Source organism: Zonotrichia albicollis, chromosome 6 (genome assembly GCF_047830755.1).
Source record: "Zonotrichia albicollis isolate bZonAlb1 chromosome 6, bZonAlb1.hap1, whole genome shotgun sequence".
Taxonomy (NCBI): Eukaryota; Metazoa; Chordata; class Aves; order Passeriformes; family Passerellidae; genus Zonotrichia; species Zonotrichia albicollis.
In genome coordinates this window covers 48,442,853-48,466,367 of record NC_133824.1, presented here as the reverse complement: position 1 = coordinate 48,466,367, position 23,515 = coordinate 48,442,853, and the positions used below count along the sequence as shown (strand labels likewise).

Sequence of the window (23,515 nt, the reverse complement as noted above, 5' to 3'; positions counted from 1 at the left end):
GGTGTTTAGAGTGTTGGAACAGACTTCAGAAGGCTGTTCCCCTTGGTACCAGGCCTGACACAATTAGGAAACAATCTAGGATGACACCAGGGTGACAAACAGCTATGCATGATGGATCAGAAGGATTCTTCCAACTCTACTTTCTCCCCAAGGTTGGATCCATGCTGTGTACACTCCCATGGACACGCTGGTTTTTGGTGGCAACTTCTTACACAGCTTCAACATCCCTATGCAGCTCCGGATCTACAGCATCGAGGACCGCACACGGGTAAGGACCTGTGGGACACCCGTGCTGGACACTGGGCCACTCCTGGTGTGCCATCTGTCATCTGAGAGCAGCAGTGGGAGGGAGGCCTGACAGATCCTCTTGCCTGTTTTGCAGGTCCCAAATAAATTTCGTTATCCCTTCTATTACGAGATGTGTTGGTACGTGCTGGAGCGTTACGTGTACTGCATCACCAGCCGCTCCCACCTGACCAAGGACTTCCAGAAGGAATCCCTCAGCATGGGTAAGTCCAGCCCTTATTCCTTCCTTATCCTATCCAACTGGCTTCTTGCACCCTCCTGCTGGGGCACTGGCTCAGCAGTGTGCCAGGCAGGGGAGGCCTGGGTGGGGATTGTTTTGGGCATGAAGTCACAACCAGCCAGACTTCTGCTTCCTCCTCTGGCCCTGCAGCAGCCCAGGTTCCTCACAGCTGTGAAACCAGCACACCACCAGTTCAGAGCCTTATACAGAAGAGGTGTGGGGAAGTTGCTGTGGCCACCACGGTGCTGTGGGCAGGAATTCTCTCTGGCTGGCCAGGGCCTTCTGCACACAGGGTTTGAGGGGCTGACACTGTTACTTGGAGGGCTCAGCGACCTCACAGTCATGAGTGAGTCCACATCCTCTTTATCGCATCTGGAAGGCAGCATCAAGATCCTGAGCCCTCAGCTGGAGATCCCAAGCCCTCCACAGCAAAATGAGGTTGAATAGGGCTTTAAGCAACATGATGTAGTGGAAGATGTCCAGGCCTATGGCACGTCCAGACCCATGGCACTGGGGTTGGGCTAGATGACAGTCCAGGTCCCTTCCAACCCAATTCCTTGAAATTAAGTCTACGACATGAAATTCAGTCTAGAGCATTTGCTATTTCTTCCTCTGGGACCTTTTTCCATATCTGGTGCCCTGCATTCCCACAGACAAGCCAGGAATGGGAAGGGTGTATAGCTGTTTTCAGCTTTTTCAGCTTCTCTGTTCCTTTCACCTCCTACAAATCTGTTGCTCCAGCATCCCTCATGATGGGGGAGATCCCACTAAACACAGAACGCTTCCTGTGATTGCTCTCCTGTTTGTCCATCATGGCAGATATGGAGCTGAGCTCCTCGGACTCGGTGAACATGGAAGAGGAGGAGGAGGAGGATGATGATGAGGATGCAGCAGGGAAGGAATCCCGGCGCCCCGCGACCAGGAGGTCCATTCTCACCAGCCCCATCGCCAACGGTGCCAGCGTGGACTATGACGAACTGGGCAAGAGCTGCCGGAGCAGCCTGCCGGGTCTCAAGAAGACCCCATCCATGGACTCGTCTGACTCCAGCCGTGGCTCCCAGAACGGCCAGGCCTGGGAGCCCAGCGGGGGCAGCCCCCGCAAGAGCAGGAGGGTGCACCTGACCCAGTTTGAGCTGGAGGGGCTGCGCTGCCTTGTGGACAAGCTGGAGTCGCTCCCTCTGCACAAGAAGTGCGTTCCCACCGGCATCGAGGACGAGGACGCCCTCATCGCTGATGTCAAGGTAGGGCTGAGAGAGTGCAAAGCACTTCCCATGAGGAAACTGGGCTTCACCCTCACCCTGCCCCTGTCCTGGGGCAGGATTTGTGTCCTCCTCTTCCTCTGTGTGAGGCTGATGTTAGCCCTGAGAGACAGGCCTGGGATTTGGGGTTGGGAAAGCAGGAGGGTGCCTGTGCCCTGGCTGGGTGCCTTATGGCTGTCAGTGCAGGAGTGCTCATGGATGATGCAGTTCACTTCCAGTTTTGGCTGTGGACACTGTGACAGTTGGAACCTTTTCCTTGCCCCAGGTGGATTTGGCTTTGTTCCTTTGAGTTGTTTGCCCAGGGTGCGACCAGGAGTTGAGAGTCAGTTATTTTGGGCTGGTGAGGGTTGTTTGGATTTTACTTGCCTTCATCTGTTCAGCTGACCCAATGAGCCTTGGTGTTTTAGCTGTTTCAGCACTGAAGTGAGAATGTCAGCTTCACTCTATCCCCAGAAATCCATTCTAGTCCCTAAAAAGTCACTTCCTGCTCCCCTCCATGCTGCTGGTGATCTGTACAGCTGCTTGCCTGTACTAAAGCTGACATCCAGACAGGGTCATGCATGTGTCCTTGTCTTTGCCATTGTTTTTATTTCCAAGTGCTGTCTCCTGATGGTTTTTTGTGAAATGTTCAGGTAAATCCAGAGCTCTGCTGTGTTTGGAGCAGAGGGTGTGGCTCTGGGTTCTTGGCTGAAAGAGTCTAGGTGCTGTTAGGGGCTGGATTTCTGGTTCTTGTGGCTTTTCAAGCATCCTGTGTGTGCTGTGACCTTTGAGAATGTGATGTGTGTGTTTCTGAGCCCTGTATGGTGCTCTGGAGGAACCTGAGCTTGGGGGCTCTGTGTTTCACCCTTGGGCTGATGAAAGGAGCCTGGTGTTGTGCGTTTTAAAGGCAGAGCCTTAAAGGTTATTGGTGTTCAGTTGGAGTTTGAGACCTGATCAAAGAATCTGTTCATGTTTTGGAGGTAGTAAAGGTGTGCCTGTGGTTTTGGTGTGACCAGGCCCCTGTGTCCAATTGTACCTCGCAGATGAGCTGTGAGTGACAGCCTTTGTGATCCCAGACAACTTCCCTGAGGATTTGTTCCTTAAAGCTGGCTGTCCTTGGAGGTTTGGAAGTATCCTGAGCTGCAGGACTCTGTCCCTCAGGACTGACATCCTCAAGGCATCAAGATCCTTAGTCACAGCCTCCAGTGGCTGGGGAAAGTGGGACAAGTTTGTCCAACCACAGCAAAGCTCTACTTGCAAAACCCATTTTCCATAGAGGTGATGGAAGTAGCCAGTAGAAGTTGGCTTGTAAAGCCTGGGAAGGGCTTAAGACATTTCTAGCTGGGGCCACCAATCTGCAGCAGGTACTTTTGCCCTTGTGTCACCAGGTAAGGTCATTGATGGAGCTGGGATCTGGCCAAGCTGGGGAAGCTGCACTTTGGTCTGTGCTCCCCACGGTCAGAACATGGCGTTTTCTCATGCAGACTTGCAGGGGTGCCACCCTCTGCTATCCAGTGTGCCCAGGCACTCCAGGAGCAGGAAAATGCTGCCTTTTCCCACAGCCTCTTGTGTGGTGATCAGGATTTCAGGGTGTCTGTGTTTTGGGTCACGTGGAGAAATATGTCCTGTCACGAGTTCAGCCTGGAGCGTCACTTGGTGGAATGTGACACTTTGGATTTGACAATGTTGTGCTTTCAGCTCTGTGGCAGGAATTGTCTGAAAATTCTGAGTGTGATGGAGGTCATTGGAAGGATCATTGACTAAGAGGGAATTTCTGAGAGGTCCTGTTGTATTTTGACTGCTTCCATCCATGATTTCTGATCTCTCTGTGGTGATTTCCATGACTGGTTTTGACAGGAGGATGGTCATGAGGCAGCTGACAGCAGGTCTAAAGCCAGGTCCCTGTGTCTTGGCACAAACAGGTTATATCTGTGCTGTGCATGGAGCTGTTGGAGCACCAAGGATTGTAGAAACAAGATAAGCCTCTCCCTGAAGTGCTGGTCCTGTCTCCAGGACCTCACCTCAAAACCTCTGGTGTGGCATTGGTCACTGTCTGACTGGGCAATGGGCAGAGAGAATTCAGTGAGGAATGGGGATGGAATCCTCAGGGAGGGGTGAGGAAGTTCAGGATGGCCTGTGAGCTGTGCCAGGCAGGTCTCCCGTGGTGGGATGGCAGCACTGGTCACACTCCTGCCTGCGGGTCGGAGAGAGCCCATGCCGGGGACCCGAGGGTGTCACTGGTTGCACAGTTGGTGACAGTCCCGGGCCAGGTCAGCATGTGACTGACTGGCTTCCTGGGAACACAGAGCTGGAGTTGGCTGCGGATGCTTTGGATGCATCAGAAGTGGAAGCAGCCGCTGCTCCCCTGTGCTGTTTGGTTTTATTTCTGGAGTTTCCTCCATTTTTATTGCGGTGTATATCTGGGGGGCGTCTCGGGGGGCTGGGATTGCTTGGGGACACCTTGATCGCCCGGAATGGATCTGTCCCCCTCTAGCGGTTTGGTCCCCGGTGCCTTTGGGAATGTGGCTGCTCCCAAACTTGGCTGGCGGGATGTTTGTCCCTCCAGGTCGGGAGTGTGGGGGCGCAGACCCTGGGGGGAGCGGCAAGGGGATTGACCCTTGCCTGCATTCCAAAGCCCCGCTCGCTCCAGCGGGGTCTCCCCGAACCCGCCTCGGAACAGATAAAACAAAGGCGCCGGGGAGGCTGGGCCCGAGCGGGACGGGGTAAGGGCTCTCCGCCGCGCTCTGCCCGGCCCCGAGGAGCCCGGCCCCGGCCTCTCGGATTGCGGCGGCGGAGGGAGGGAGGGATCCCGGGGAGGCCGGTGGGCAGCGCCGCCCGGACCCTGCGCCAATCCCCGCCGTCCCGGCCCCTCCCGGCGCTGCAGCAGCGCGGCTCTGCCCTCCGCTTCCTCGCTCCCTTTTTCTCTTCTGCCATCTTCCCGTTGCAAAGCATTGCTGGGAACCGCATGTGGGTGACGCAGCAGCATTGTCTCCGGCTCAGGAAGCTGCCGCCGCCGCTGCCCAAGGGCTCGGCAGGAGCACGCGGCCGCCAGTGCGGCTGCTGGGGGCGGGGAGGAGCCGGGGGCGCTCGGGGCGGGGGGCGCAGCTGCTCCCCAGCCATGTCCCCGCACACCGGGGATCCGGCCGGGGTCTGAGCCAGCCCCCGGAGGTGTCCGGGGAGAAGGGAGGGGGCCCCAGCCCTCGCAGTGCGGGCACCGAAACAAAGAGGGCTCGGCAAACTTCACCCCAGAGTCTCGGCAGCTCCAGCGGCGCAAGGTCAGGCAGCTGGCAACGCTCGTGGCGCGGGGAGGGGACGCGGGGACGCTCCTGTCCCGGACAGGGTGGGAGGGGACCGCGGGGGGACCCTTGCTTTTCCGGAGGGGTCCCTGGCCGGTGCTTGGGCTCACCTCTCCCGTTCCCGGGGCGCTCTCACCGGCGCCGCTGCCGAGGCGCTCCGGCCGTGTGAGCGCAGGGTCCGCTCTGCCGCGTCCCGCCGGCCACAGCGCCACGGGGCACAGGGGACCAGCGGCCTGTCGCCCACCCCGGCTCCGAGCCCGATGCAGCCGCAGGACCCGGGAGCCCCTGCGGTCCCCCGGCTCCGTAGCGGGGAGCGTGCCTGAGCCGCCCCCACCCCCGCCCCGTCCCCGGTGCCACGGGCGGGCGGGCGGGCAGACGCTGCAGTCCCACGATGTCCGTGTGGGGGCTCCGAGCCCTGACCTTTCCCTCGGCGTGTGCTCGCGGGGAGGCGGAAGGTCTGAAGGCGGCACGCTGCGCTGCCGGGGAGCCCAGGGGAGACTGCGGCTTCCTGCCTGCCCAGACACACGGAAAACCGGGCGGAGGGCACGCCGGGCACCCCCTGCCCTGGCCCTGCCTGGCAGCGGGAAGCACCGCCTGCCGGGATGCCAGCAGGAGGCTCCTGCCTGCGTAACCATGGCAACGTCAAGTAAATAAAGCACCTTTGCAACCAGCAAATTCGGTGGGGAGTGGATGTGGGGAGGAGGCCGTGCTGGAGGGTGCTGAAAGGACCGGGGTGAGCGCGGGAGCCCCATGCGCCGGGAGCGAGGGGCTGTCGTGCCGGAGGGCAGCGTGCCAGTCCGTGCCAGTCCGGTCGGTGCCGAGGGATCTTTCCCTCCAAGTCAAAGCCAAATCCCGAGGCAGTGCGGGGGAGCAGCTCTCAGCTACCGGCAGTTTGTGCCAGGCCACGGAGCGGGTGCTGGGGTATCATATCCTGCTGCTGCTGCACCCTCCAGGCTGCCCCGTGCCTGGGGAGCAGCTGGGGGGGATGATGCTGATGAATCCTTCCCCCCAAAATCCCCCCAGTTTGCCGAATCTTGGCGCTCTCCACTTCTACCGCCGCCCAGCGTGGGGCCTCGGGGCTGAAATGCAGTTGATGAAAGCGCTGGTGCAGATCGACTCGACAGAGCTTGTCTGTCTCATGTGGGGAGGAGGGATGGTTGCTGGCGGGTGTGGGGAGAGGAGGGCTCCTTCCCAGCCGCCTTTGAAGCATGCTGGCCTTGGCATCTGGTCAGAGCCTGCCTCGCTGGCGGGAGCTGTGTTTCCCTCTGCTCACACCTGTGCTTTTTGTCTCTCTGCTGTGTTCCCCCCCCATTTGTCTCTCCATTAGCTACTGTTGGAAGAATACGCAAACAGCGACCCCAAACTGGCACTTACAGGCGTCCCCATCGTCCAGTGGCCCAAGAGAGATAAGGTAGGAGCTGCAAGGAGGGGACCCAGATGGATGTCACGTGTTGAGTCATTTGCCAGGCCTGGGTGTGGTGGCACCGCTTCCATACCCGCCTTGGGAGCAGTGCCAAAGTGAGATGTGGGGTGCAGCCACCTCCATGGCATTGTGGGCAAAGCCAGAGATCTCCCACTGTGCCGGTTATCCCGGTTCAGCTGATGGGTGGTAACCAGATCAGCCTTGGCTGCTCCGTGTTCTCCAGCCCTTTGGTTGTGCTTGGTGAACAGGGAGCCTTGTTGTGGGAGGAGGGGGCGATCCTGCTCTCCTAGGAGTTCTCTGCATTGATAGGGAGAACCCTGGATGGCCCAAGGAATGTTGTGTGTCAGGGAAGGCCTCACTGTGGTAGGGGTGGGTGAGGCGTGGCGTTGATGGTCAAGAGCATTCCAGCCCCTCACTGTGAGGTGAACATGTCCCTTGTGTCCCTGTCCCTGTTTTAGGATTGGGTCTTACAACACCAGGCAAGGCAGCTCTCTCCCAGGAGTCTGTCCCTGTGGATAGCAGCCAGCTCTTCAGCAATGGGACCTTTCCATGCATCCCTGCCTTCCCCTGTCCAGCTGTGCTCATAGCCCAGGGCCCACAGCTGAGCTGCAGCCCGGGCTGAGCTCGCTGGGCAGATGGAGGCACGGAGCAGCCAGACTTCCCCTCTGCAGGCTGCCTTCCTGTGGCCTGCCAGGATGGCTCCCAGAGGTCACTTCTTCCTTCCTGCCAGGAGATGGGCTCACAGGCAGGCTATGGGAAAAGCAGGACCCCCTCACCCTGGGAAGGATGGGTAACACCCCGTTACGGAGTCTGGAGACAAATGAGCCTCTTGGATTGCCCTTCAGAGGTGCCTCTCTGCTTGCCTGCCCTGCCCAGGGGACCCAGAGTGATCTTTGCAACACAAGCATCTTGGGCAGCTTTTCTGGGAGAAGTGACCTGGAGATGTGTGCATGCTTTGGGTTCAGCACTCAGAGGCCTGGCACATCCCCAACCCCATCCCTGGGACCCTGCCCTTCCCCAGGCCCATCAGCTGTGGTGCACAGCCCAGCATGGCCAATCCCAGAAGGATGCTGCAGCCAGCAGATTTCCTGTCAGGGCTGATGGGATGCAGGGTGACAGCTGGAGAGCTGTGCTGTCCTACCTGCACTGTAAACAAGGAGGGTGTGGGTGTTCCCAGTGTGCCTTGAGCTTGGGAAACAGTGACCAGAGCTGTCCCTTTGTGTCACTCTGCTAACTGCACAGAGAGGACAGCCTGGGTGGACCTTGTCATTCCTTGTTTTGGTAGGAAAGCATGGATGCTGTGCCCTTTCCAGACCCATTTGAGCCCTAGCAGGGGGTGAGAGAAAGGGGAGCTCTGGGTGTGGGGTGGTGTGACGAGTTAGGGAGTGTGCTCCAGGAGAAGTGGCAGGTCAGCCCTGATCCAGGCCCCTTTGGCTGTGGAGCACTGAGGGAGCAGAGCCGCTCTCCGGCACAGTGTCCACAGTCACAGTGCAGGATCCAGGGTTCAGAGCCTTCCAGATCCCAGCAGAACACAGCACTCCCCTCTCCTCACCCAGTTCCCTCTCTCCCTGTCGCCAGCTGAAGCTCCAGGCCCGGCTGCGGGTGCGCCTGCCCACCATCCCCATCACCAAGCCGCACACCATGAAGCCAGCACCGCGCCCCACTCCCGTCAGGTCCACAGTCTCTCCCATCGTGTCGGGCGCCCGGCGGAGGCGGGTGCGGTGCCGGAAGTGCAAGGCCTGCATGCAGGGCGAGTGTGGCATGTGCCACTACTGCAGGGACATGAAGAAGTTTGGCGGGCCCGGCCGCATGAAGCAGTCCTGTGTCCTCCGGCAGTGCTTGGCGGTGAGTCCCAGTTGGATTCCTGGGGGATAGCTGGTTGCTTCTCCGTGGTTCAGGTAGTAGGGGAGGAAAGGAGGAAGGCTGTCCCACCATGGCCTGGTGTCAGCCCTGCTTTCCTTTGTAGCCCAGGTTGCCTCACTCGGTCACGTGTGCACTTTGTGGGGAGGTGGATCAGAATGAGGACTCGCAGGACTTTGAGAAGAAGCTCATGGAGTGCTGTGTCTGCAACGAGATTGTTCATCCTGGCTGTCTGCAGGTGAGCAGGGCATGTGCTGAAGAAATGGGAGCTCTGCTGTGGGGCTGGGCTGCTGCTGACCCCCTCCTCTCATTGCAGATGGATGGGGAAGGACTGCTCAATGATGAGCTCCCCAACTGCTGGGAGTGCCCCAAGTGCTACCAGGGTGACGATGCAGAGAAGGGCCAGGTAAGGAGCAAGGCAAGGATCTGTGTCCTCCATCCCTCCCACTGCATCCTGCCAGGGATGTGTTCAACCAGCATGGGCTGAGGGAGCAGTGATCAGTGAGAATGAGAATCATGGGGGTGCAGCACTTGAGGGCCTGAGCTATTCCACTGTAGGAGACACTGGACTGTTAGGCACAGGGTGGAAGCCACCCCCAGCCTCAAAGGACACCCCTTTTGAGAAGGGGTTAGGAGAATGCTTGTTGCTGGTGTGGGTGGACTCTGGTCCTCGTGGTACTTAGATGAGCTGTGGGAAAGAAATTACTTACTCTGAGGGTGGTGAAACCCTGGCAGAGATTAAGCAAAGAAGCTGTGGATTCCCCATCCCTGGAAGTGTTCAAGGCCGGGTTGGATTTGGCTTGGAGCAACCTGATCTAGTGGAAGATGTCCCTACCTAACCCAAACCATTCTGTGATTTCACTGGGCACTGCTGGTGCACATTCTGCCAGCACTGTGGTGTTTCCCTGGGGAAGAAGAGAAGGAAAAGCCTTCCCCAGGCCTCATTCCCGCTAACCAGCCGCCCCCATTCCTCGCAGAAGCGGAAGGTGGAGGAGAGCGATGATGACACGGCGCAAGCCAAGGTGCTGCGGCCCCTGCGGAGCTGCGAGGAGCCCCTGACCCCCCCACCCAACTCGCCCACCCCGATGCTGCAGCTGATCCACGACCCCGCGTCCCCCCGCGGCGTGGTGACACGCTCGTCCCCGGGCGCCGGGCCCAGCGAGCACCACAGCGCCAGCCGGGACGAGCGCTTCAAGCGCCGGCAGCTGCTGCGGCTCCAGGCCACGGAGAGAACCATGGTGCGGGAGAAGGAGAACAACCCCAGCGGCAAGAAGGAGCTGTCAGAGGTGGAGAAGGCCAAGCTGCACGGCTCCTACCTCACCGTGACGCTCCAGCGCCCCACCAAAGATGTCCACGGCACTTCGATTGTCCCCAAGCTCCAAGCCATCACGGCCTCCTCGGCCAACCTGCAGCACTCTCCGCGCGTGGTGGTGCGCCACGCGCCCGCCAGGATGCCCCTGCGGAGCGGGGGCGATGACGAGGCGGCCGCCGAGGAAGAGGAGGAGGAAGAGGAGGAGGAGGATGAGAACGTGGAGGAGGGGGGGGCGGCGCGGCTGAACGGGCGCGGGGGCCGGGCGCAGGAGGGCGAGGAGAGCTGCGTGCAGCGCGAGGTCTGGATGTCCGTGTTCCGCTACCTCACCCGCAGGGAGCTCTGCGAGTGCATGCGGGTGTGCAAGACCTGGTACAAGTGGTGAGTGTGGGGACGCGTCGTGGGGCTGGGAGTACATCTGTGGCGGACACCCAGAGGGAGCAGAGGGAAGGATGTCACCTCAGTGCCCTCCTGTCGCTCCCAGAGCCAGGCAGTGTCATAGTAGCCAGCCCTGCTGCCTCTGCCATGTGTGTGCCCATCTCTGTTGTTGCCTTCTGCGTTCCTCCTGTCCCCTCAGCTGTCCCCTGCCGTGTCCTTGTGGGATGCCAGTGCCCTTCCCTCACCCATCATGCTGATGGTGCTTGCACTTCCTGGCCTCCCTTGCTGCCTCTCCTCCCAGCAGGCAGGGAAGGCAGGCTGAGGCAGGCGGGATGGCTTTGCTGGCTGGAAATGCCTCGGGGGACAGCAGGCCCAAAGAAGACAATGCTGGCACCAGGACAGCTGTGCATGGAGGGCTTGGGAACAGACAGCAATGGAAACTGGGAGGTTTCTAACAGCTGAGCAGCAGGGACTGCCTGCTTTGATCAGCAGCTGGTGGCAGTGGTGTGGTGGAGGAGTGTCCCCTGGCCTGCACCTTCAGGGACTCAGCTAAGCTGCCATCGGGTCCCGGCTCTCCACAAACTCCCATGGGAGAGGAAGAGTTTGCTCCTGGCAAAGGAGCGAGCTCCGCTGGGGCTGTGGGGTGGGACACACAGTGTTCTGCCTGCTGGGAGTAAAGATCCTTAAGATCAGGAGAAACACCCAGATGAGGGAAAGCAAGCCTGCAGCTGCAACTTGGAGTTTTATTTTGGAGCAGCAAAACCCTGCTGGGGCTGTGCTGGGTGGCCCAACACCTTCAGCAGCCTCCCATGTTTGGGGAAAGCCATGGGAACCAGGAGGAACAACCAGGGCCGGGTGCCTTCTGGGAGCCAGGCAACCTGCTGGCTGTCTATTATCCTATGGGACTCTTGGGACTCAACTTTCAGCTTTGTCCTTGTCCCCAGGTGCTGTGACAAGAGATTGTGGACAAAGATAGACTTGAGCAGGTGCAAGTCCATCACCCCGCAGGCGCTGAGCGGCATCATCAAAAGGCAGCCGGTCAGCCTTGACCTCAGCTGGACCAATATCTCAAAAAAACAGCTTACATGGCTCGTCAACAGGCTGCCAGGTGAGTGTGGGCTGGGGAGGGGTCCCTTCCTCTGCCACCAGCCTGCTCCAAGGCTTCTTGAGGGCTGGCTCCCATCACCCAGCAAGTGTCCCACCCCAGGCAGGGAGGGCACCTGCGTCCTCATGTGCCTGGAAAAAGATGGGTGAGATCTGGGATGCCTGGGAGCCTACCAAACCTGTCTAACTTGTTACCTGCCTCCCTTGTGCCAGGCCTGAAAGACCTCATCCTAGCGGGCTGTTCCTGGTCTGCGGTCTGTGCCCTCAGTACTTCCAGCTGCCCCCTTCTCAGGACCCTCGATCTTCGGTGGGCAGTAGGAATCAAGGACCCTCAGATCCGGGACTTACTCACGCCTCCAACAGACAAACCCAGTAAGCTGCTGCTGCCCTGGGGCTGCCTGGGCTGGGCAAGGTGGGGTCCCCAGGGCAGCCTGTCCACTCTGGTTCTCCCTGTGCCCGTGCAGGTCAGGACAATCGCAGCAAACTCCGCAACATGATCGACTTCCGGCTCGCCGGGCTGGACATCACGGACGCCACGCTGCGCCTGATCATACGCCATATGCCCCTGCTCTCCCGCCTCGACCTCAGCCACTGCAACCACCTCACGGACCAGTCGGCCAACCTCCTCACCGCCGTGGGCTCCTCCACACGCAACTCCCTCACCGAGCTCAACATGGCAGGTGCGTGCCCTGCTCCAGGTGCCCCCTGGGTTTCCCATTCCTCCTCCTCATGGTGCTGCTGCTGGAGGTGTCCCCCTCATGCTCCCTGTGCTCTCTGCCCGCAGGCTGCAATAAGCTGACGGACCAGGCCTTGCTGTACCTGCGCCGCATCTCCAACGTCACCCTCATCGACCTGCGGGGTTGCAAACAGATCACCCGCAAAGCCTGTGAGCACTTCATCTCGGACCTGTCCATCAACAGCCTCTACTGCCTGTCCGATGAGAAGCTGATCCAAAAAATCAGCTAGAGACCCTCCCCGGGGCAGACTGAGGAGAAGGAAAAGAGCCCATCCCGCCCCTCTCGGAGAGCCCCTCCTCCAGCTCCCCCCCTTGCCCTGCGTGTCCTGCCGCTGCCTCCCACCTGACTCGGCAGGCAGGGCCGGCGCTGGCCTCGCTCCGCTGTCCTTCCTCCTCCTCCTTCCCCGGGACTTCTGCCGAGGAACATGTCCCGCCAGGCTGGCCAGTACCAGAGGAGGAACGGGCACACGGCAGGGAGCCTCGGCCCGGAGGCTGGCCGCTCCCGAGGCGGGGCTGTGACAGAGGCCTCTGTGCAGAGGAATGGGGCACCCTCTCCCCCCAGCTTTTCCACTCGTCCCTGTCGTCTCCTTGCCTTGAAACACTTGTCACTTCCCCGGTAGCACAAAGCTTGAGGGTCGAGGTCTCTCTGAGGAAGCGGGAGCAGAGCCAGAACACCCCGTCCCGTCCCCCTGTGTGCCGCCACCAGCCCGGTGCTTCCCTGCGCTCTTCCCCCCTTTTCCCTTTCCCTCCGCCTTGCCCTCGACTGGCTGCAGGGACTGCTGTCCATGCCCCTCCTCCTCCCACACATCCGGGCGGTTCTCTGAGCACCCAGGGCAGGAGCCCCGTGGCCGGGGGTGTCCCGGGAGCAGGGGCTGGGGGATAACTCGTCTGTCCGAGGGGATGGAGCAGGGGAGAACCCACAGGTACACCAGAGCTCAGGGAGGACTCGGGAAGCATCAGCCAGGGGTGAGTGAGCGCGGGGCGGGGACAGGAGCTGCCTCCTCTTCCTGCCCAGCTGCCGGCACCACGAAGCACTCTGGGGCCGGAGGGGCGAGGGCTGCTCCGCGGCCTGGGACCGAACTGGCATCGTCCTCTCCTTCCCCCCGCCCCCTTTTCGCTGCCGATTTTCCTTTGCAATGAATGGTTGGTCCAAAGAACCTCTCTCTAGGGCAGCAGAGAGCTTTTTGCACTTTAAAAAAAACAACAAAAAAAAAGACAAAAAAACAAAACAACAAAAAAAAAGACAAGAAAAAAAAAAAAAACAAAGGAAAAAAGGTTGGAATCTTCTTTTTCTGGGTCACTATTTTATTTCCCTCCCTGTCCTGCCTGTGCCTGGACGCTCCCCCTCTCTGTCCCCCCGGTGTCAGCACCCTGCTCTCTCCCTGGCAGGGTACCGATAGCACAATCCGGGGTGTCCCCTCCGTGCCACCACCGGTCCCCAGCCCCGCAGGGCTCCCCGGGGGGCAGCCCGCACCCCCCCTGCTGCTTCAGAAGCAATAAAGGAGGAGAGGCGGCCCGCGGGCTCTGTCCCCGCAGGGGGACACTGGGGACAATCCCGCAGTGCCTGTGACAAGGGGCAGTGCGGCCGAAGCGGAGCCGGAGCGCTCGGAGCAGGAAACCCCCCCAGGCGAGAGGAGGAGCCTTGGGCCTCGGCCGCTCTCGGCGGCGGCTCCCGGGAAAAGACATCGGAAGAATTTAAGCTTTTCTTTTTCCTTTGGATTCCTTTTGAGTTTTGCAACGCGAAAGAAAAATGTCCAGAGCTGGGGTTGAGAGGGGCGAGGTGCTCCCTGCTCCGCGGGGACAGCACCCCCTTCCCGCCGTGTCCCCGCCCTCCGGCCGCAGAGACTCCGGCGTGCCACCCTCCTCACCACCTCGGCGTGGTGCAAATCCACGAGGAAGAAAAAAAGAGAATTATATATAATAAAAATCACTTAGTGATTTAAAACCAACCCAGCCTGCTCCCTAAAGACAACTCCTGCAAGCAAAGTCACTTGTTTAAGGGTTTGGTTGTGGTTTTGTTTTGTTTCGATCCCCCTTCCCTCCCTTCCTCCTTCCCTCCCTTCCCCGGAGAAATATTGTAAATATCTATTTTTTTGTTGGCGATTTAGAGTCCATCTCTGATGTTTGTGCTTTAAAATTAAATGTAAGCATTAAGGGTAAAAGCAAACCAAGTCTTGCACTCTCTCAGCTGGGGTTGGGGGTTCTTGGCTGGGGCAGAGGGAGGGCACCTACTTGGCAAGTGGGTTTGGTTGGTTTTGTTCATTTTTCCTTCTTTTTATTTTTTAATTTTTTTTTTTTTTTTGTATTTTGGGCCTTTTTGCTTCCTGAGCCTTCTCCCATGCTGGATTTTTAGAGAGGCTCTTTGTTCATGCCATATTAGCACCAGGCTGGGCGAGCTGTTGTGTGGGGAGGGAAAACCCCAACCTCCCACGGGAAATATTTTGTTTCTTGGGGGTGGATTTTTGGAATTAAAAAAAAACCTGAAAGAAAAACCAAGACCAACTAAAATTCCTGAGTGTGAGCTCTGCCCATTTGTCTGTGAGGAAGTGGAGGGGACAGGCCAGGGCTGGGACCTCCTGTGTCCCCACTTGTCCCCAGCACTGTGGCTTTCTCAGCTGCTCGAGAAGAAACTGGAGCACCATCGTTGGTGGCAGCTGTCCCGGTGTCCCCACTGTGTCCTGGCGGGTGGTGGCAGCTGTCCCTGTGTCCCATCACCTCCTGCCAGGGCCACAGGTCCTCAGAGGCGTGTGAGGCTCTTTCCCTCCACATCCCTTGGGAAACCTGTCCCTTCCCAAGGGATTCCTGGGCCACCAGGGTGACATTTAGTGTCCCCACCCTGTGGGGATGTCACAGCCCAGGTCCCTGCGGCAGCTGGGCTGTGACATTTGCATGGCGAGGCACACTGCAGGTGACGCCATCCTCCATAGGTGGCTGAGGCCACTGTCACCCTCTCTGTGCCCTGGTCCCCAAGTGCCACCACGTGCCTCCCCCGGTGATGCACCAGATCCAAGCAAATCTCAGCGCCCTGACCCCCTACCTGTCCCCTCCAGATGTCCCCTCATGGCCCCAGGGACAGGGACCCTGCACATGGTGGCACACCTGCTGCCACACACAGCACATGTGGTCACACACACATGCAGTGTGGAATGACACACATGATGTCACGCACACACAAGAGCCACTGTCACACACCCCTGGTGTCTCTCACAGTGTCACACACAAAATGGCACACACAGAGACACCGTCACACCTGTTGCACCCCAGGCTGCCACACACGTGGTGGCACACAGGCATCCAGTGCCATGGATCCTGTGTCACACTCAGTGTCACACACCCAGTGTCACACACCCCATGTCACACACACACCCCCAGTGTCACACACGCAGACACACCCAGTGTCACATACACATCCAGTGTCACACATACACCCTGTGTCACACACCCTGTGTCACACACATATACCCAGTGTCACACACACAGTCACATACACACATCCAGTGTCACACACACACATCCAGTGTCACACACACACACACCCTGTGTCACACACATATACCCAGTGTCACACACACAGTCACATACACACACCCAGTGTCACACACACACAGCCAGTGTCACACACACACATTCAGTGTCACACACACACACAATGCCACACACACACCCAGTGTCTCACACACACGGCCAGTGCCACAGCCGGTGTCCCGGCCCCTCCCGGGCGGGCGTGGCGGTGGCGGCGCTGCTGTCCCCGCCCAGCCCCGCTGTCCCCGCCCGCGCCCCGGTGCGGCCGCGCCCCGTTCCGCGCTCCACTCCCGCCGCTCCGGGCGCTGCCGCCGCCGCGTCCCGGGGCCGCCGAGCCCCTCCCGGCCGCTTCCCGCTCCTCCGCCCGGCTCCTCTCCGGCCCCGTTCCGCTTCCGGGCGCGGTTCCGGTTCCGGGGCCGGCGGGTCGGGTCGGGCCGGGGCCGGTGCGGCTCCGGCGGCGGGGCCGGCGGCGCGGCACGATGGCGGACCTGGAGGCGGTGCTGGCGGACGTGAGTTACCTGATGGCCATGGAGAAGAGCCGCGCCGCGCCCGCCGCCCGCGCCAGCAAGAGGATCGTCCTGCCCGAGCCCAGGTGAGGCCCCGCCGCTGCCCGTCCGCTTGTCCGCCCGCCCGTCTGTCCGTCTGTCCGTCCGCCACCCCCGGTCCCTCGGTCACCCCTTCCCGGTACCGCTCGCACGCGCCCGCGGGTCACGAACACCTCCCGCACACGTGTGTGCCGGTCACACCTGGCCTGACACACAGACATGGACACACGGACATGCACACACAGGGACAGGCACACACGGATGTGGACACACGGACAGGGACACCCAGGGACATGGACACATGGATATGGACACACGCGGATATGGACACGGAAATGGACACACAAGTGTCACGCCTGTTGCACGCACAGACACACGGACGTGGACACACACACGGAAATGGACACACAAGTGTCACACCTGTTGCACAGACAGACACACGGACATGGACACACGCACTTCCTGCCTGACACAGGGACGCACAAACACAGACACAGGGACACACACACTTCCTGCTGTCCCACCCAGCCGTGTCACACCCATGTGTACACACACACACCTGTACCCAGGTGTGCCGAGGGTCACAGTCCCCTGTCCCTGTGCCAGACACGGTGCCCTCCTGTGCCTTCACTGCCAGGCACCTGTGAGGCTTTTTTGGGGGTGACACTCGTGCCCACCCTCATTTGGGCACCAGTGCGTGGGACATGCTGTGATCCTGGCACCCACAACGTGCCCCGCTGGGGTGGGGACACAGAGGATGGATGGCAGGACACGCGTACTACCGGGGCTTGGGGACATGGGAGGAGCAGGAGAGGAGGGTGGGGATCAGGCGTCCATGGGGGGCACGGCTGAACCCCTCTGGCGTGTCCCCAGCATCCGCAGCGTCATGCAGAAGTACCTGGAGGACCGGGGAGAGGTGACATTTGACAAGATCTTCACGCAGAAGATCGGTGAGCTGGGGACACGGGGGCTGTAGGGGACACGGGGGACACTTGAGCCAGCAGCCACAAGCCCAGGGGCAAGCGTGGCTGGGCTGGGGACGGCACTGGTGGCCACCATGACAGCGAGAGTGGCCACAGGGATGGCAGGGGGGTGTGGGGCCAGGCTGGGCTGGGGTGCCGGGGGGCTGCGCCACGCTCCCCACCCTGTGTCCCCTGTCCTGTCACTTCCCCCCACGCCAGCGCAAACCATCCAGGGCAGGAAGCGCCTCTCACTTCCTCCTGCTGCTCCGGCGGTTTCCGGGCACGTCCGCCCTGCTCCGTGTGCCCGCCCGTGCCCCTGCCCCCGCTGTGCCCCACGGCAGCCCCTCACTGCCCCGGGGGCTGCTCCCCACGCCAGCTGGGGCCTGGCACCCTGTCACCCTGCCAGCTCCTCACCGGTCCCTGCTTGGCACTTCCCCAAGCCTGGCACCGGGGTGGCAGCAGGGCTGGGCAGGCCCAGGGGATGTCCCTGTATCCCTTGGCCGGGCCCGGGGGGCTGTCACCTCTCATGCTGTGGCTCTGTCCCTGCAGGCTACCTGCTTTTCCGGGATTTTGCCTTCAACCAGGCCGAGGAGGCCAAGCCCCTGATGGAATTTTATGAGGAGGTGAGACAGGGGGACCCAGGGACAGCCCCCTGTGTGCACCAGCACTGGGGTTGGTACCTCCTTGGACACGGTGCCAAGAGCACCACCCGAGGTGACAGTGCCCAGGGAGCTGGGAGACACTATCCAAAGGGATGGGATAACCCCTCCCATGGGACCTGGCACCCAGAGGGGCCACAATTCCCAGTGCTCCGTGTGCCCCCGTGCCACTGGAGCTGTGCCCTCTCCAGATCAAGAAGTACGAGAAGCTGGACTCGGAGGAGGAGCGAGCCACCCGCAGCCGCCACATCTTCGACCATTACATCATGAAGGAGCTGCTGGCCTGCTCCCATGTGAGTGCCCTGGGCACCAGGGTGGCAGGGGTGTCCCCACTGTGCCCACAGTGTCCTCAGGGGCAGCCCCACAGCCCCCACTGGCTCCATCCTGGGAGCCACATCCCAGCCCCACGGATGGGGGTTCCTCTGTGGCCTGGTGCAGCCCTGCCTGGCCGCTGTCCCTTCTGCCCAAGGTGACACGGTCCTCTCCCCTCACAGCCCTTCTCCAAGAGCGCCACAGAGCACGTCCAGAGCCACCTGAGCAAGAAGCAGGTGCCCCCAGACCTCTTCCAGGTGGGCATCACCTGCCACAGGGAAGGGGTCCTTGCCACCTGTAACACTCGGAGGGTTAATCCTTAGAGGGGACTGGCGGTGACAGGAGCCCCTGAAATGGGAGGGGGGTGTCCCAGGAGGAATGGGGACCCCAAGGGATGGTGAGAGGGTCCCCCGAATGATGGGAGTAAGGGGGAATTGCTTGTAGTCCCCATGGGGCTGGAGGTAGCAGGGTGTCCTCAGAGGGAGGTGACTTCAACCCTGGATGTCACCCTAGGGGTCCCCAGGGCTGGTGATGTTGGGGTTCCAGAGACTGAGGTGGCAGAAGCATCCCCAGGGGCCTGGAAGTGGCAGTGGGGGAATGTGAAATCCCAGGGGTGGAGGAGACCCCACCTAATGATGGGATCAGGGTGATCTGGGTGGCCCTGGGGACCCAGCACTGAGCCCTGTGTCCTCCCCAGCCCTACATTGAGGAGATCTGCCAGAACCTGCGTGGGGGCATCTTCCAGAAATTCATTGAGAGGTGAGCTGGGAGGAAATTCCCGCGCAGACTGGGGTGTCCCATCCCACTGTGTCGCAGCCCACACTGGGGACTCGGGGGTCTCTTCCTTTCCCAAGTGTCCTGGGGGGTGCTCCCTGTCTCCAGACAAATCCAGGGAGTCTTTGAGGGCCGTGTTTCTCCGGGATCTCCACTCTTGCCGTCTCTGCTCTTCCTTGCAGTGACAAGTTCACGCGGTTCTGCCAGTGGAAGAATGTGGAGCTGAACATCCATGTGAGCAGGAGCCCGTGCCCCTCACCTCCCAGGGAGTGGGATGTGCTTCCAGGGAGCCCCTGTGTCTCTCACCTGGGAACACTGGGGCAGGGCTCGGTGTCCAGGCTCACGCCAGTCTCCTCCTCAGCTCACCATGAACGACTTCAGCGTTCACCGAATCATCGGCCGCGGCGGCTTCGGGGAGGTCTACGGCTGCCGGAAAGCGGACACGGGCAAAATGTAACGGGACTGCCCTGGCACCCAGGGGCTCTCCTGGGGTTTGGGGTGCTGGGGGGCCCAGTGGCGTTGCTGTGGTGACACGTGTTGGGGGCCTGTGTCACCATGGAAAGTGGGTGCTGGCCCTGCTGTGGGGACACGGTGGCCACAGGGACTCTGTGTCTCCCCCAGGTACGCCATGAAGTGCTTGGACAAGAAACGCATCAAGATGAAGCAGGGCGAGACGCTGGCCCTCAACGAGCGCATCATGCTGTCCCTCGTCAGCACTGGGGTGAGGGGACATGGGTGCTGGGCTGGGGACGGGGTGGCAGGGGACAGGGACAGGGAGGGTGACCCCATGTCTCCCACCAGGACTGCCCGTTCATCGTGTGCATGTCCTATGCCTTCCACACGCCCGACAAGCTCAGCTTCATCCTCGACCTCATGAACGGTGAGATGCTGGCCCTGAGCCACTCCTGGGGCACAGAGCCCCCTGCCACAGCTCCTCCGGGTGACAGCCAGTCCCTGTCCCCACAGGAGGGGACCTGCACTATCACCTGTCCCAGCACGGCGTCTTCTCGGAGGCGGAGATGAGGTTCTATGCGGCCGAGATCATCCTGGGCCTGGAGCACATGCACAGCCGCTTCGTGGTGTACCGTGACCTCAAGGTGACCGTCCCCACTGGCAGGACATCCCCAGGACATCCCATTGGAACCCCCTGCACTGCCCTGTGGGCACCCACAGTGTCACAAACCCTGCCCTCAGAATGCTGTGGCAGTGCCCAGAGGGCACCCTCAGCTCTAATGGACACCCCAACAGCAAAATCCATGGGTGCCCTGAGACTTTGGGAGCACTCAGACACCCCCAAATCCCACAGAGCCCCCCAGGCTCACCATCCCATGCCCACGGGCCACTCTGGGGCTCAGCGTGTCCCCCGGTGTCCCCACAGCCAGCAAACATCCTCCTGGACGAGTTCGGCCACGTCCGCATCTCCGACCTGGGCCTGGCCTGCGACTTCTCCAAGAAGAAGCCCCACGCCAGCGTGTGAGTGTGCCCACACCCCTGCCCGCCCTGCCCCCGCACCCGGGGCGGCCCCTGACCCCCCTGTGCCCCCTCCCCAGGGGCACCCACGGGTACATGGCGCCGGAGGTGCTGCAGAAGGGGGTGGCCTACGACAGCAGCGCTGACTGGTTCTCGCTTGGCTGCATGCTCTTCAAGCTGCTCCGGGGGTGAGTGTGGGCTCAGCTGGGCACAGCTGGACACAGCTGGGCACAGCTGGGCACTGCTGAGCCCCCTCTCCCTCCACGCCACAGGCACAGCCCGTTCCGGCAGCACAAGACGAAGGACAAGCACGAGATTGATCGGATGACCCTCACCATGGTGGGTGGGGGCACTGGGGGGCTGTGGGCAGGATGTGGGAGGCACACAGGGGGTCAGGGATGGCCAGTGTTTGCCTGGAGCACGTGTCTGTGCCCAGCTGTGTGTCACTGTGTGTCCCTGTCCCCACTGAGCTGTGATCTCATGGAATCTCCCACAGGCCGTGGAGCTGCCAGACTCCTTCTCCCCAGAGCTGCGCTCCCTGCTCGAGGGGCTGCTGCAGCGGGATGTCAACCGGCGCCTGGGCTGCATGGGCCGAGGGTGAGTGGCCCCCAGGCCCCCAGGGCGTGGGACAAGGTGTGCTGGCACGGCCCCCAGGGCATGGGACAAGGTGTGCTGGCATGGCCCCCAGGGCATGGGACAAGGTGTGCTGGCAGTGTCCCTGCGGCCACACTCACCCGTCCTCCTCCTTCCGCAGGGCGCAGGAGGTGAAGGAAGAGCCCTTCTTCAAGGGCCTGGACTGGCAGATGGTGTTCCTGCAGAAGGTGAGGGGGCTGTGCCCATGGCTGGGGACAGGGACAAGGACACAGATGTGGGCAGCCATCCCTCTGACCCCCACTGCTGCCCGCAGTACCCACCGCCCCTCGTCCCACCCCGCGGCGAGGTGAACGCGGCCGACGCCTTCGACATCGGCTCCTTTGACGAGGAGGACACCAAGGGCATCAAGGTACCAGGCACAGGGGCCAAGTGTGGGGGTGTGGGGTGTCCCACTGCCCCTCACCCAGGCATGACCCCAGCATCCCACCCTGCCCAGCTGCTGGAGAGCGACCAGGAGCTGTACCGCAACTTCCCGCTCACCATCTCGGAGCGCTGGCAGCAGGAGGTCACCGAGACCGTCTTCGACGCCGTCAACGCCGACACCGACAAGCTGGAGGCCCGCAAGAAGGCCAAGAACAAGCAGCTGGGCCACGAGGAGGGTGAGTGGGGCTGGGAATGCCCGCCCTGAGCCACCCCTGGGCACATCCCAGTGCTGATCCCGCCTGCCTGTGATCCCAGAGTACGCCATGGGCAAGGACTGCATCATGCACGGCTACATGGCCAAGCTGGGCAACCCCTTCCTGACGCAGTGGCAGCGCCGCTACTTCTACCTCTTCCCCAACCGCCTGGAGTGGCGCGGGGAGGGCGAGTCACCGGTAAGGGGGGCACGGCACCGGGGGCAGGGCTGGGGGCACCGGGGGACCGGGCTGAGCCTCTCCCCCCAGCAGTCCCTGCTCACCATGGAGGAGATCGACTCGGTGGAGGAGACGCAGGTGAAGGAGCGCAAGTGCATCCTGCTCCGCATCCGCGGGGGCAAGCAGTTCGTGCTGCAGTGCGACGTGAGTGTCACCCCCTGTCCCCCTGGCTGCTGGCCACCTCCTGCTGCCTGCTAGCCATTCCCGCTGTTCCCTGCTAGCCATCCCCCCTGCTCCTACTACCCATCCCCCTGCTCCCTGCTGGCCATCCCCCTATTCCCTGCTAGCCATCCCTCCTGCTCCCTGCTAGCCATCTCCCCTGCTCCCTGCTAGCCATCTCTCCTGCTCCCTGCTAGCCATCTCCCTGCTCCCTGCTAGCCATCCCCTATTCCCTGCTAGCCATCCCCCTGCTCCCTACTAGCCATCCCTCCTGCTCCCTGCTAGCCATCCCTCCTGCTCCCTGCTGGCCATCCCTCCTGCTCCCTGCTAGCCATCCCCTATTCCCTGCTAGCCATCCCTCCTGCTCCCTGCTAGCCATCCCTCCTGCTCCCTGCTAGCCATCACCCTCCTCCCTGCTAGCCATCCCCTATTCCCTGCTAGCCATCCCTCCTGCTCCCTGCTAGCCATCTCTCCTGCTCCCTTCTAGCCATCCCCTATTCCCTGCTAGCCATCCCTCCTGCTCCCTGCTAGCCATCCCCTTACTCCCTGCTAGCCATCCCCCCTGCTGGCTACTACCCGCCTCTTGCTGGCCACTTGCATGTTTAGTCCTTCAAGCCGCTCCAGGGCATCAATACTGCAAACGTGGGGCAACCCCACAGCCCTGGCACGCTGGGTTGGCCCAGCCCTGCCCTGTGCCCGCTCCTGAGCCATTTGCCTGCCCCGCAGAGCGACCCCGAGCTGGTGCAGTGGCGGAAGGAGCTGCGGGAGGCGCAGCACCAGGCGCAGCAGCTGCTGCAGCGGGTGCCCCGCATGCAGAACAAGCCGCGCTCGCCCGTGGTGGAGCTCAGCAAAGTGCCCTTCATCCAGCGCTCCCACAACGGGCTCTGACCCCTTCCCGCGCCCGCTCACCCCTTCCCACCCCACCTCTAATTTATTGGGTTGGGTTCCCGCGTGTCCCCCGCTCCCCGTGTGCTCGGGGGCTGCGGGGAGGGGACGCGCCCGGTGCCGGTGTCACCCGGGGGCGCGGTGACACGACGGGCACGCAGCCTGGCACCTTCTCCCCGGTGTGCCCCCGGCCCTGCAGGAACTCTCCGGCTCAGATGAAGGCAGCCCCCGTCCCTCCCGCCCGCCCCCCAGGGCCGTGTGTGCCAAAGGGGCCGGCGGGGTCCCCAGCCGGCATGTCCCCCCTCCCCGTGTGGCTGTGCCCATCCCGTGGGTGGCACCCCTCGTGTGCGTGTTGTGTGACTGTGAGTGAGTGAGTGAGTGTGTGTCCAGGGGGACCCCCTGTAAATACTGTGCCACGGGTCCCCTGCGCCCCCTGCTCTGCCACTGCTCCTCCTGCCCCGACCCAGGGCACCCCCAGCCCCCTGCCCCCCTCCTGAGGGTGGGACCCCCTTAAATCAGCCACGGGTGGGCACGGGGTGCCCCTGCCCCCCCAGTCCCAGCAGTATCTGTAAATATTATTCTCTGGTCGCTCTGCTCCCGGGGCTGGGGGGGCACCGGGCAGGGAGGGCACGGGGCAGGGCAGGGGCAGTGGGTGAGTGAGGTTTTCATGAGCAGAGATGTGAGAATGCCAGAAGAAAAAGAGTTTTTATAATAAAAACATCTAAAAACACCATCCAGCTCCACCTCACTGTGGGAGGGAGATGGCTCCACATCCACTGAGGGTGGCATGGAGTCCTTGTCACCTCCTGTGGTGTGGGAGATTCCTGATTGTCCCCCTATGGGCACACC

The 23,515-nt window shown here is 61.5% G+C and overlaps 2 protein-coding genes across 3 annotated transcripts in view; both read left to right on the top strand.

Annotated features, from left to right (window-relative positions):
• KDM2A (lysine demethylase 2A) overlaps window positions 1-14,395 on the top strand; it is a 33,886-nt gene extending 19,491 nt beyond the window's left edge. The window contains exons 11-22 of the mRNA XM_074543684.1: window positions 153-268; window positions 383-509; window positions 1,346-1,767; window positions 6,388-6,471; window positions 8,062-8,328; window positions 8,450-8,581; window positions 8,660-8,749; window positions 9,321-10,033; window positions 10,975-11,138; window positions 11,348-11,506; window positions 11,599-11,814; window positions 11,919-14,395. Coding sequence (XP_074399785.1) covers window positions 153-268; window positions 383-509; window positions 1,346-1,767; window positions 6,388-6,471; window positions 8,062-8,328; window positions 8,450-8,581; window positions 8,660-8,749; window positions 9,321-10,033; window positions 10,975-11,138; window positions 11,348-11,506; window positions 11,599-11,814; window positions 11,919-12,100 — 2,672 coding nt within the window. The 3' untranslated portion in view covers window positions 12,101-14,395. The remainder of the gene's footprint in view (window positions 1-152; window positions 269-382; window positions 510-1,345; window positions 1,768-6,387; window positions 6,472-8,061; window positions 8,329-8,449; window positions 8,582-8,659; window positions 8,750-9,320; window positions 10,034-10,974; window positions 11,139-11,347; window positions 11,507-11,598; window positions 11,815-11,918) is intronic.
• A 1,231-nt stretch (window positions 14,396-15,626) lies between these two features.
• On the top strand, window positions 15,627-23,396 carry GRK2 (G protein-coupled receptor kinase 2). 2 transcript variants are annotated; one of them, XM_074543686.1, is made up of 21 exons: window positions 15,627-15,984; window positions 16,811-16,887; window positions 17,449-17,522; window positions 17,750-17,851; window positions 18,053-18,127; window positions 18,568-18,629; window positions 18,827-18,878; window positions 19,006-19,097; window positions 19,266-19,365; window positions 19,446-19,524; window positions 19,611-19,741; window positions 20,023-20,117; window positions 20,195-20,302; window positions 20,387-20,453; window positions 20,611-20,711; window positions 20,869-20,935; window positions 21,022-21,117; window positions 21,205-21,367; window positions 21,447-21,583; window positions 21,656-21,766; window positions 22,508-23,396. In XM_074543686.1, the coding sequence occupies exons 1-21, from the start codon at window positions 15,872-15,874 to the stop codon at window positions 22,667-22,669; spliced, it is 2,064 nt and encodes a 687-aa protein (XP_074399787.1). In that variant the 5' UTR covers window positions 15,627-15,871; the 3' UTR covers window positions 22,670-23,396. The 2 variants fall into 2 exon arrangements, with proteins under 2 accessions (XP_074399787.1, XP_074399786.1); XM_074543685.1 differs by having other exon boundaries at window positions 15,628-15,984; window positions 21,653-21,766.
• The last annotated feature ends 119 nt before the right edge of the window (window positions 23,397-23,515 follow it).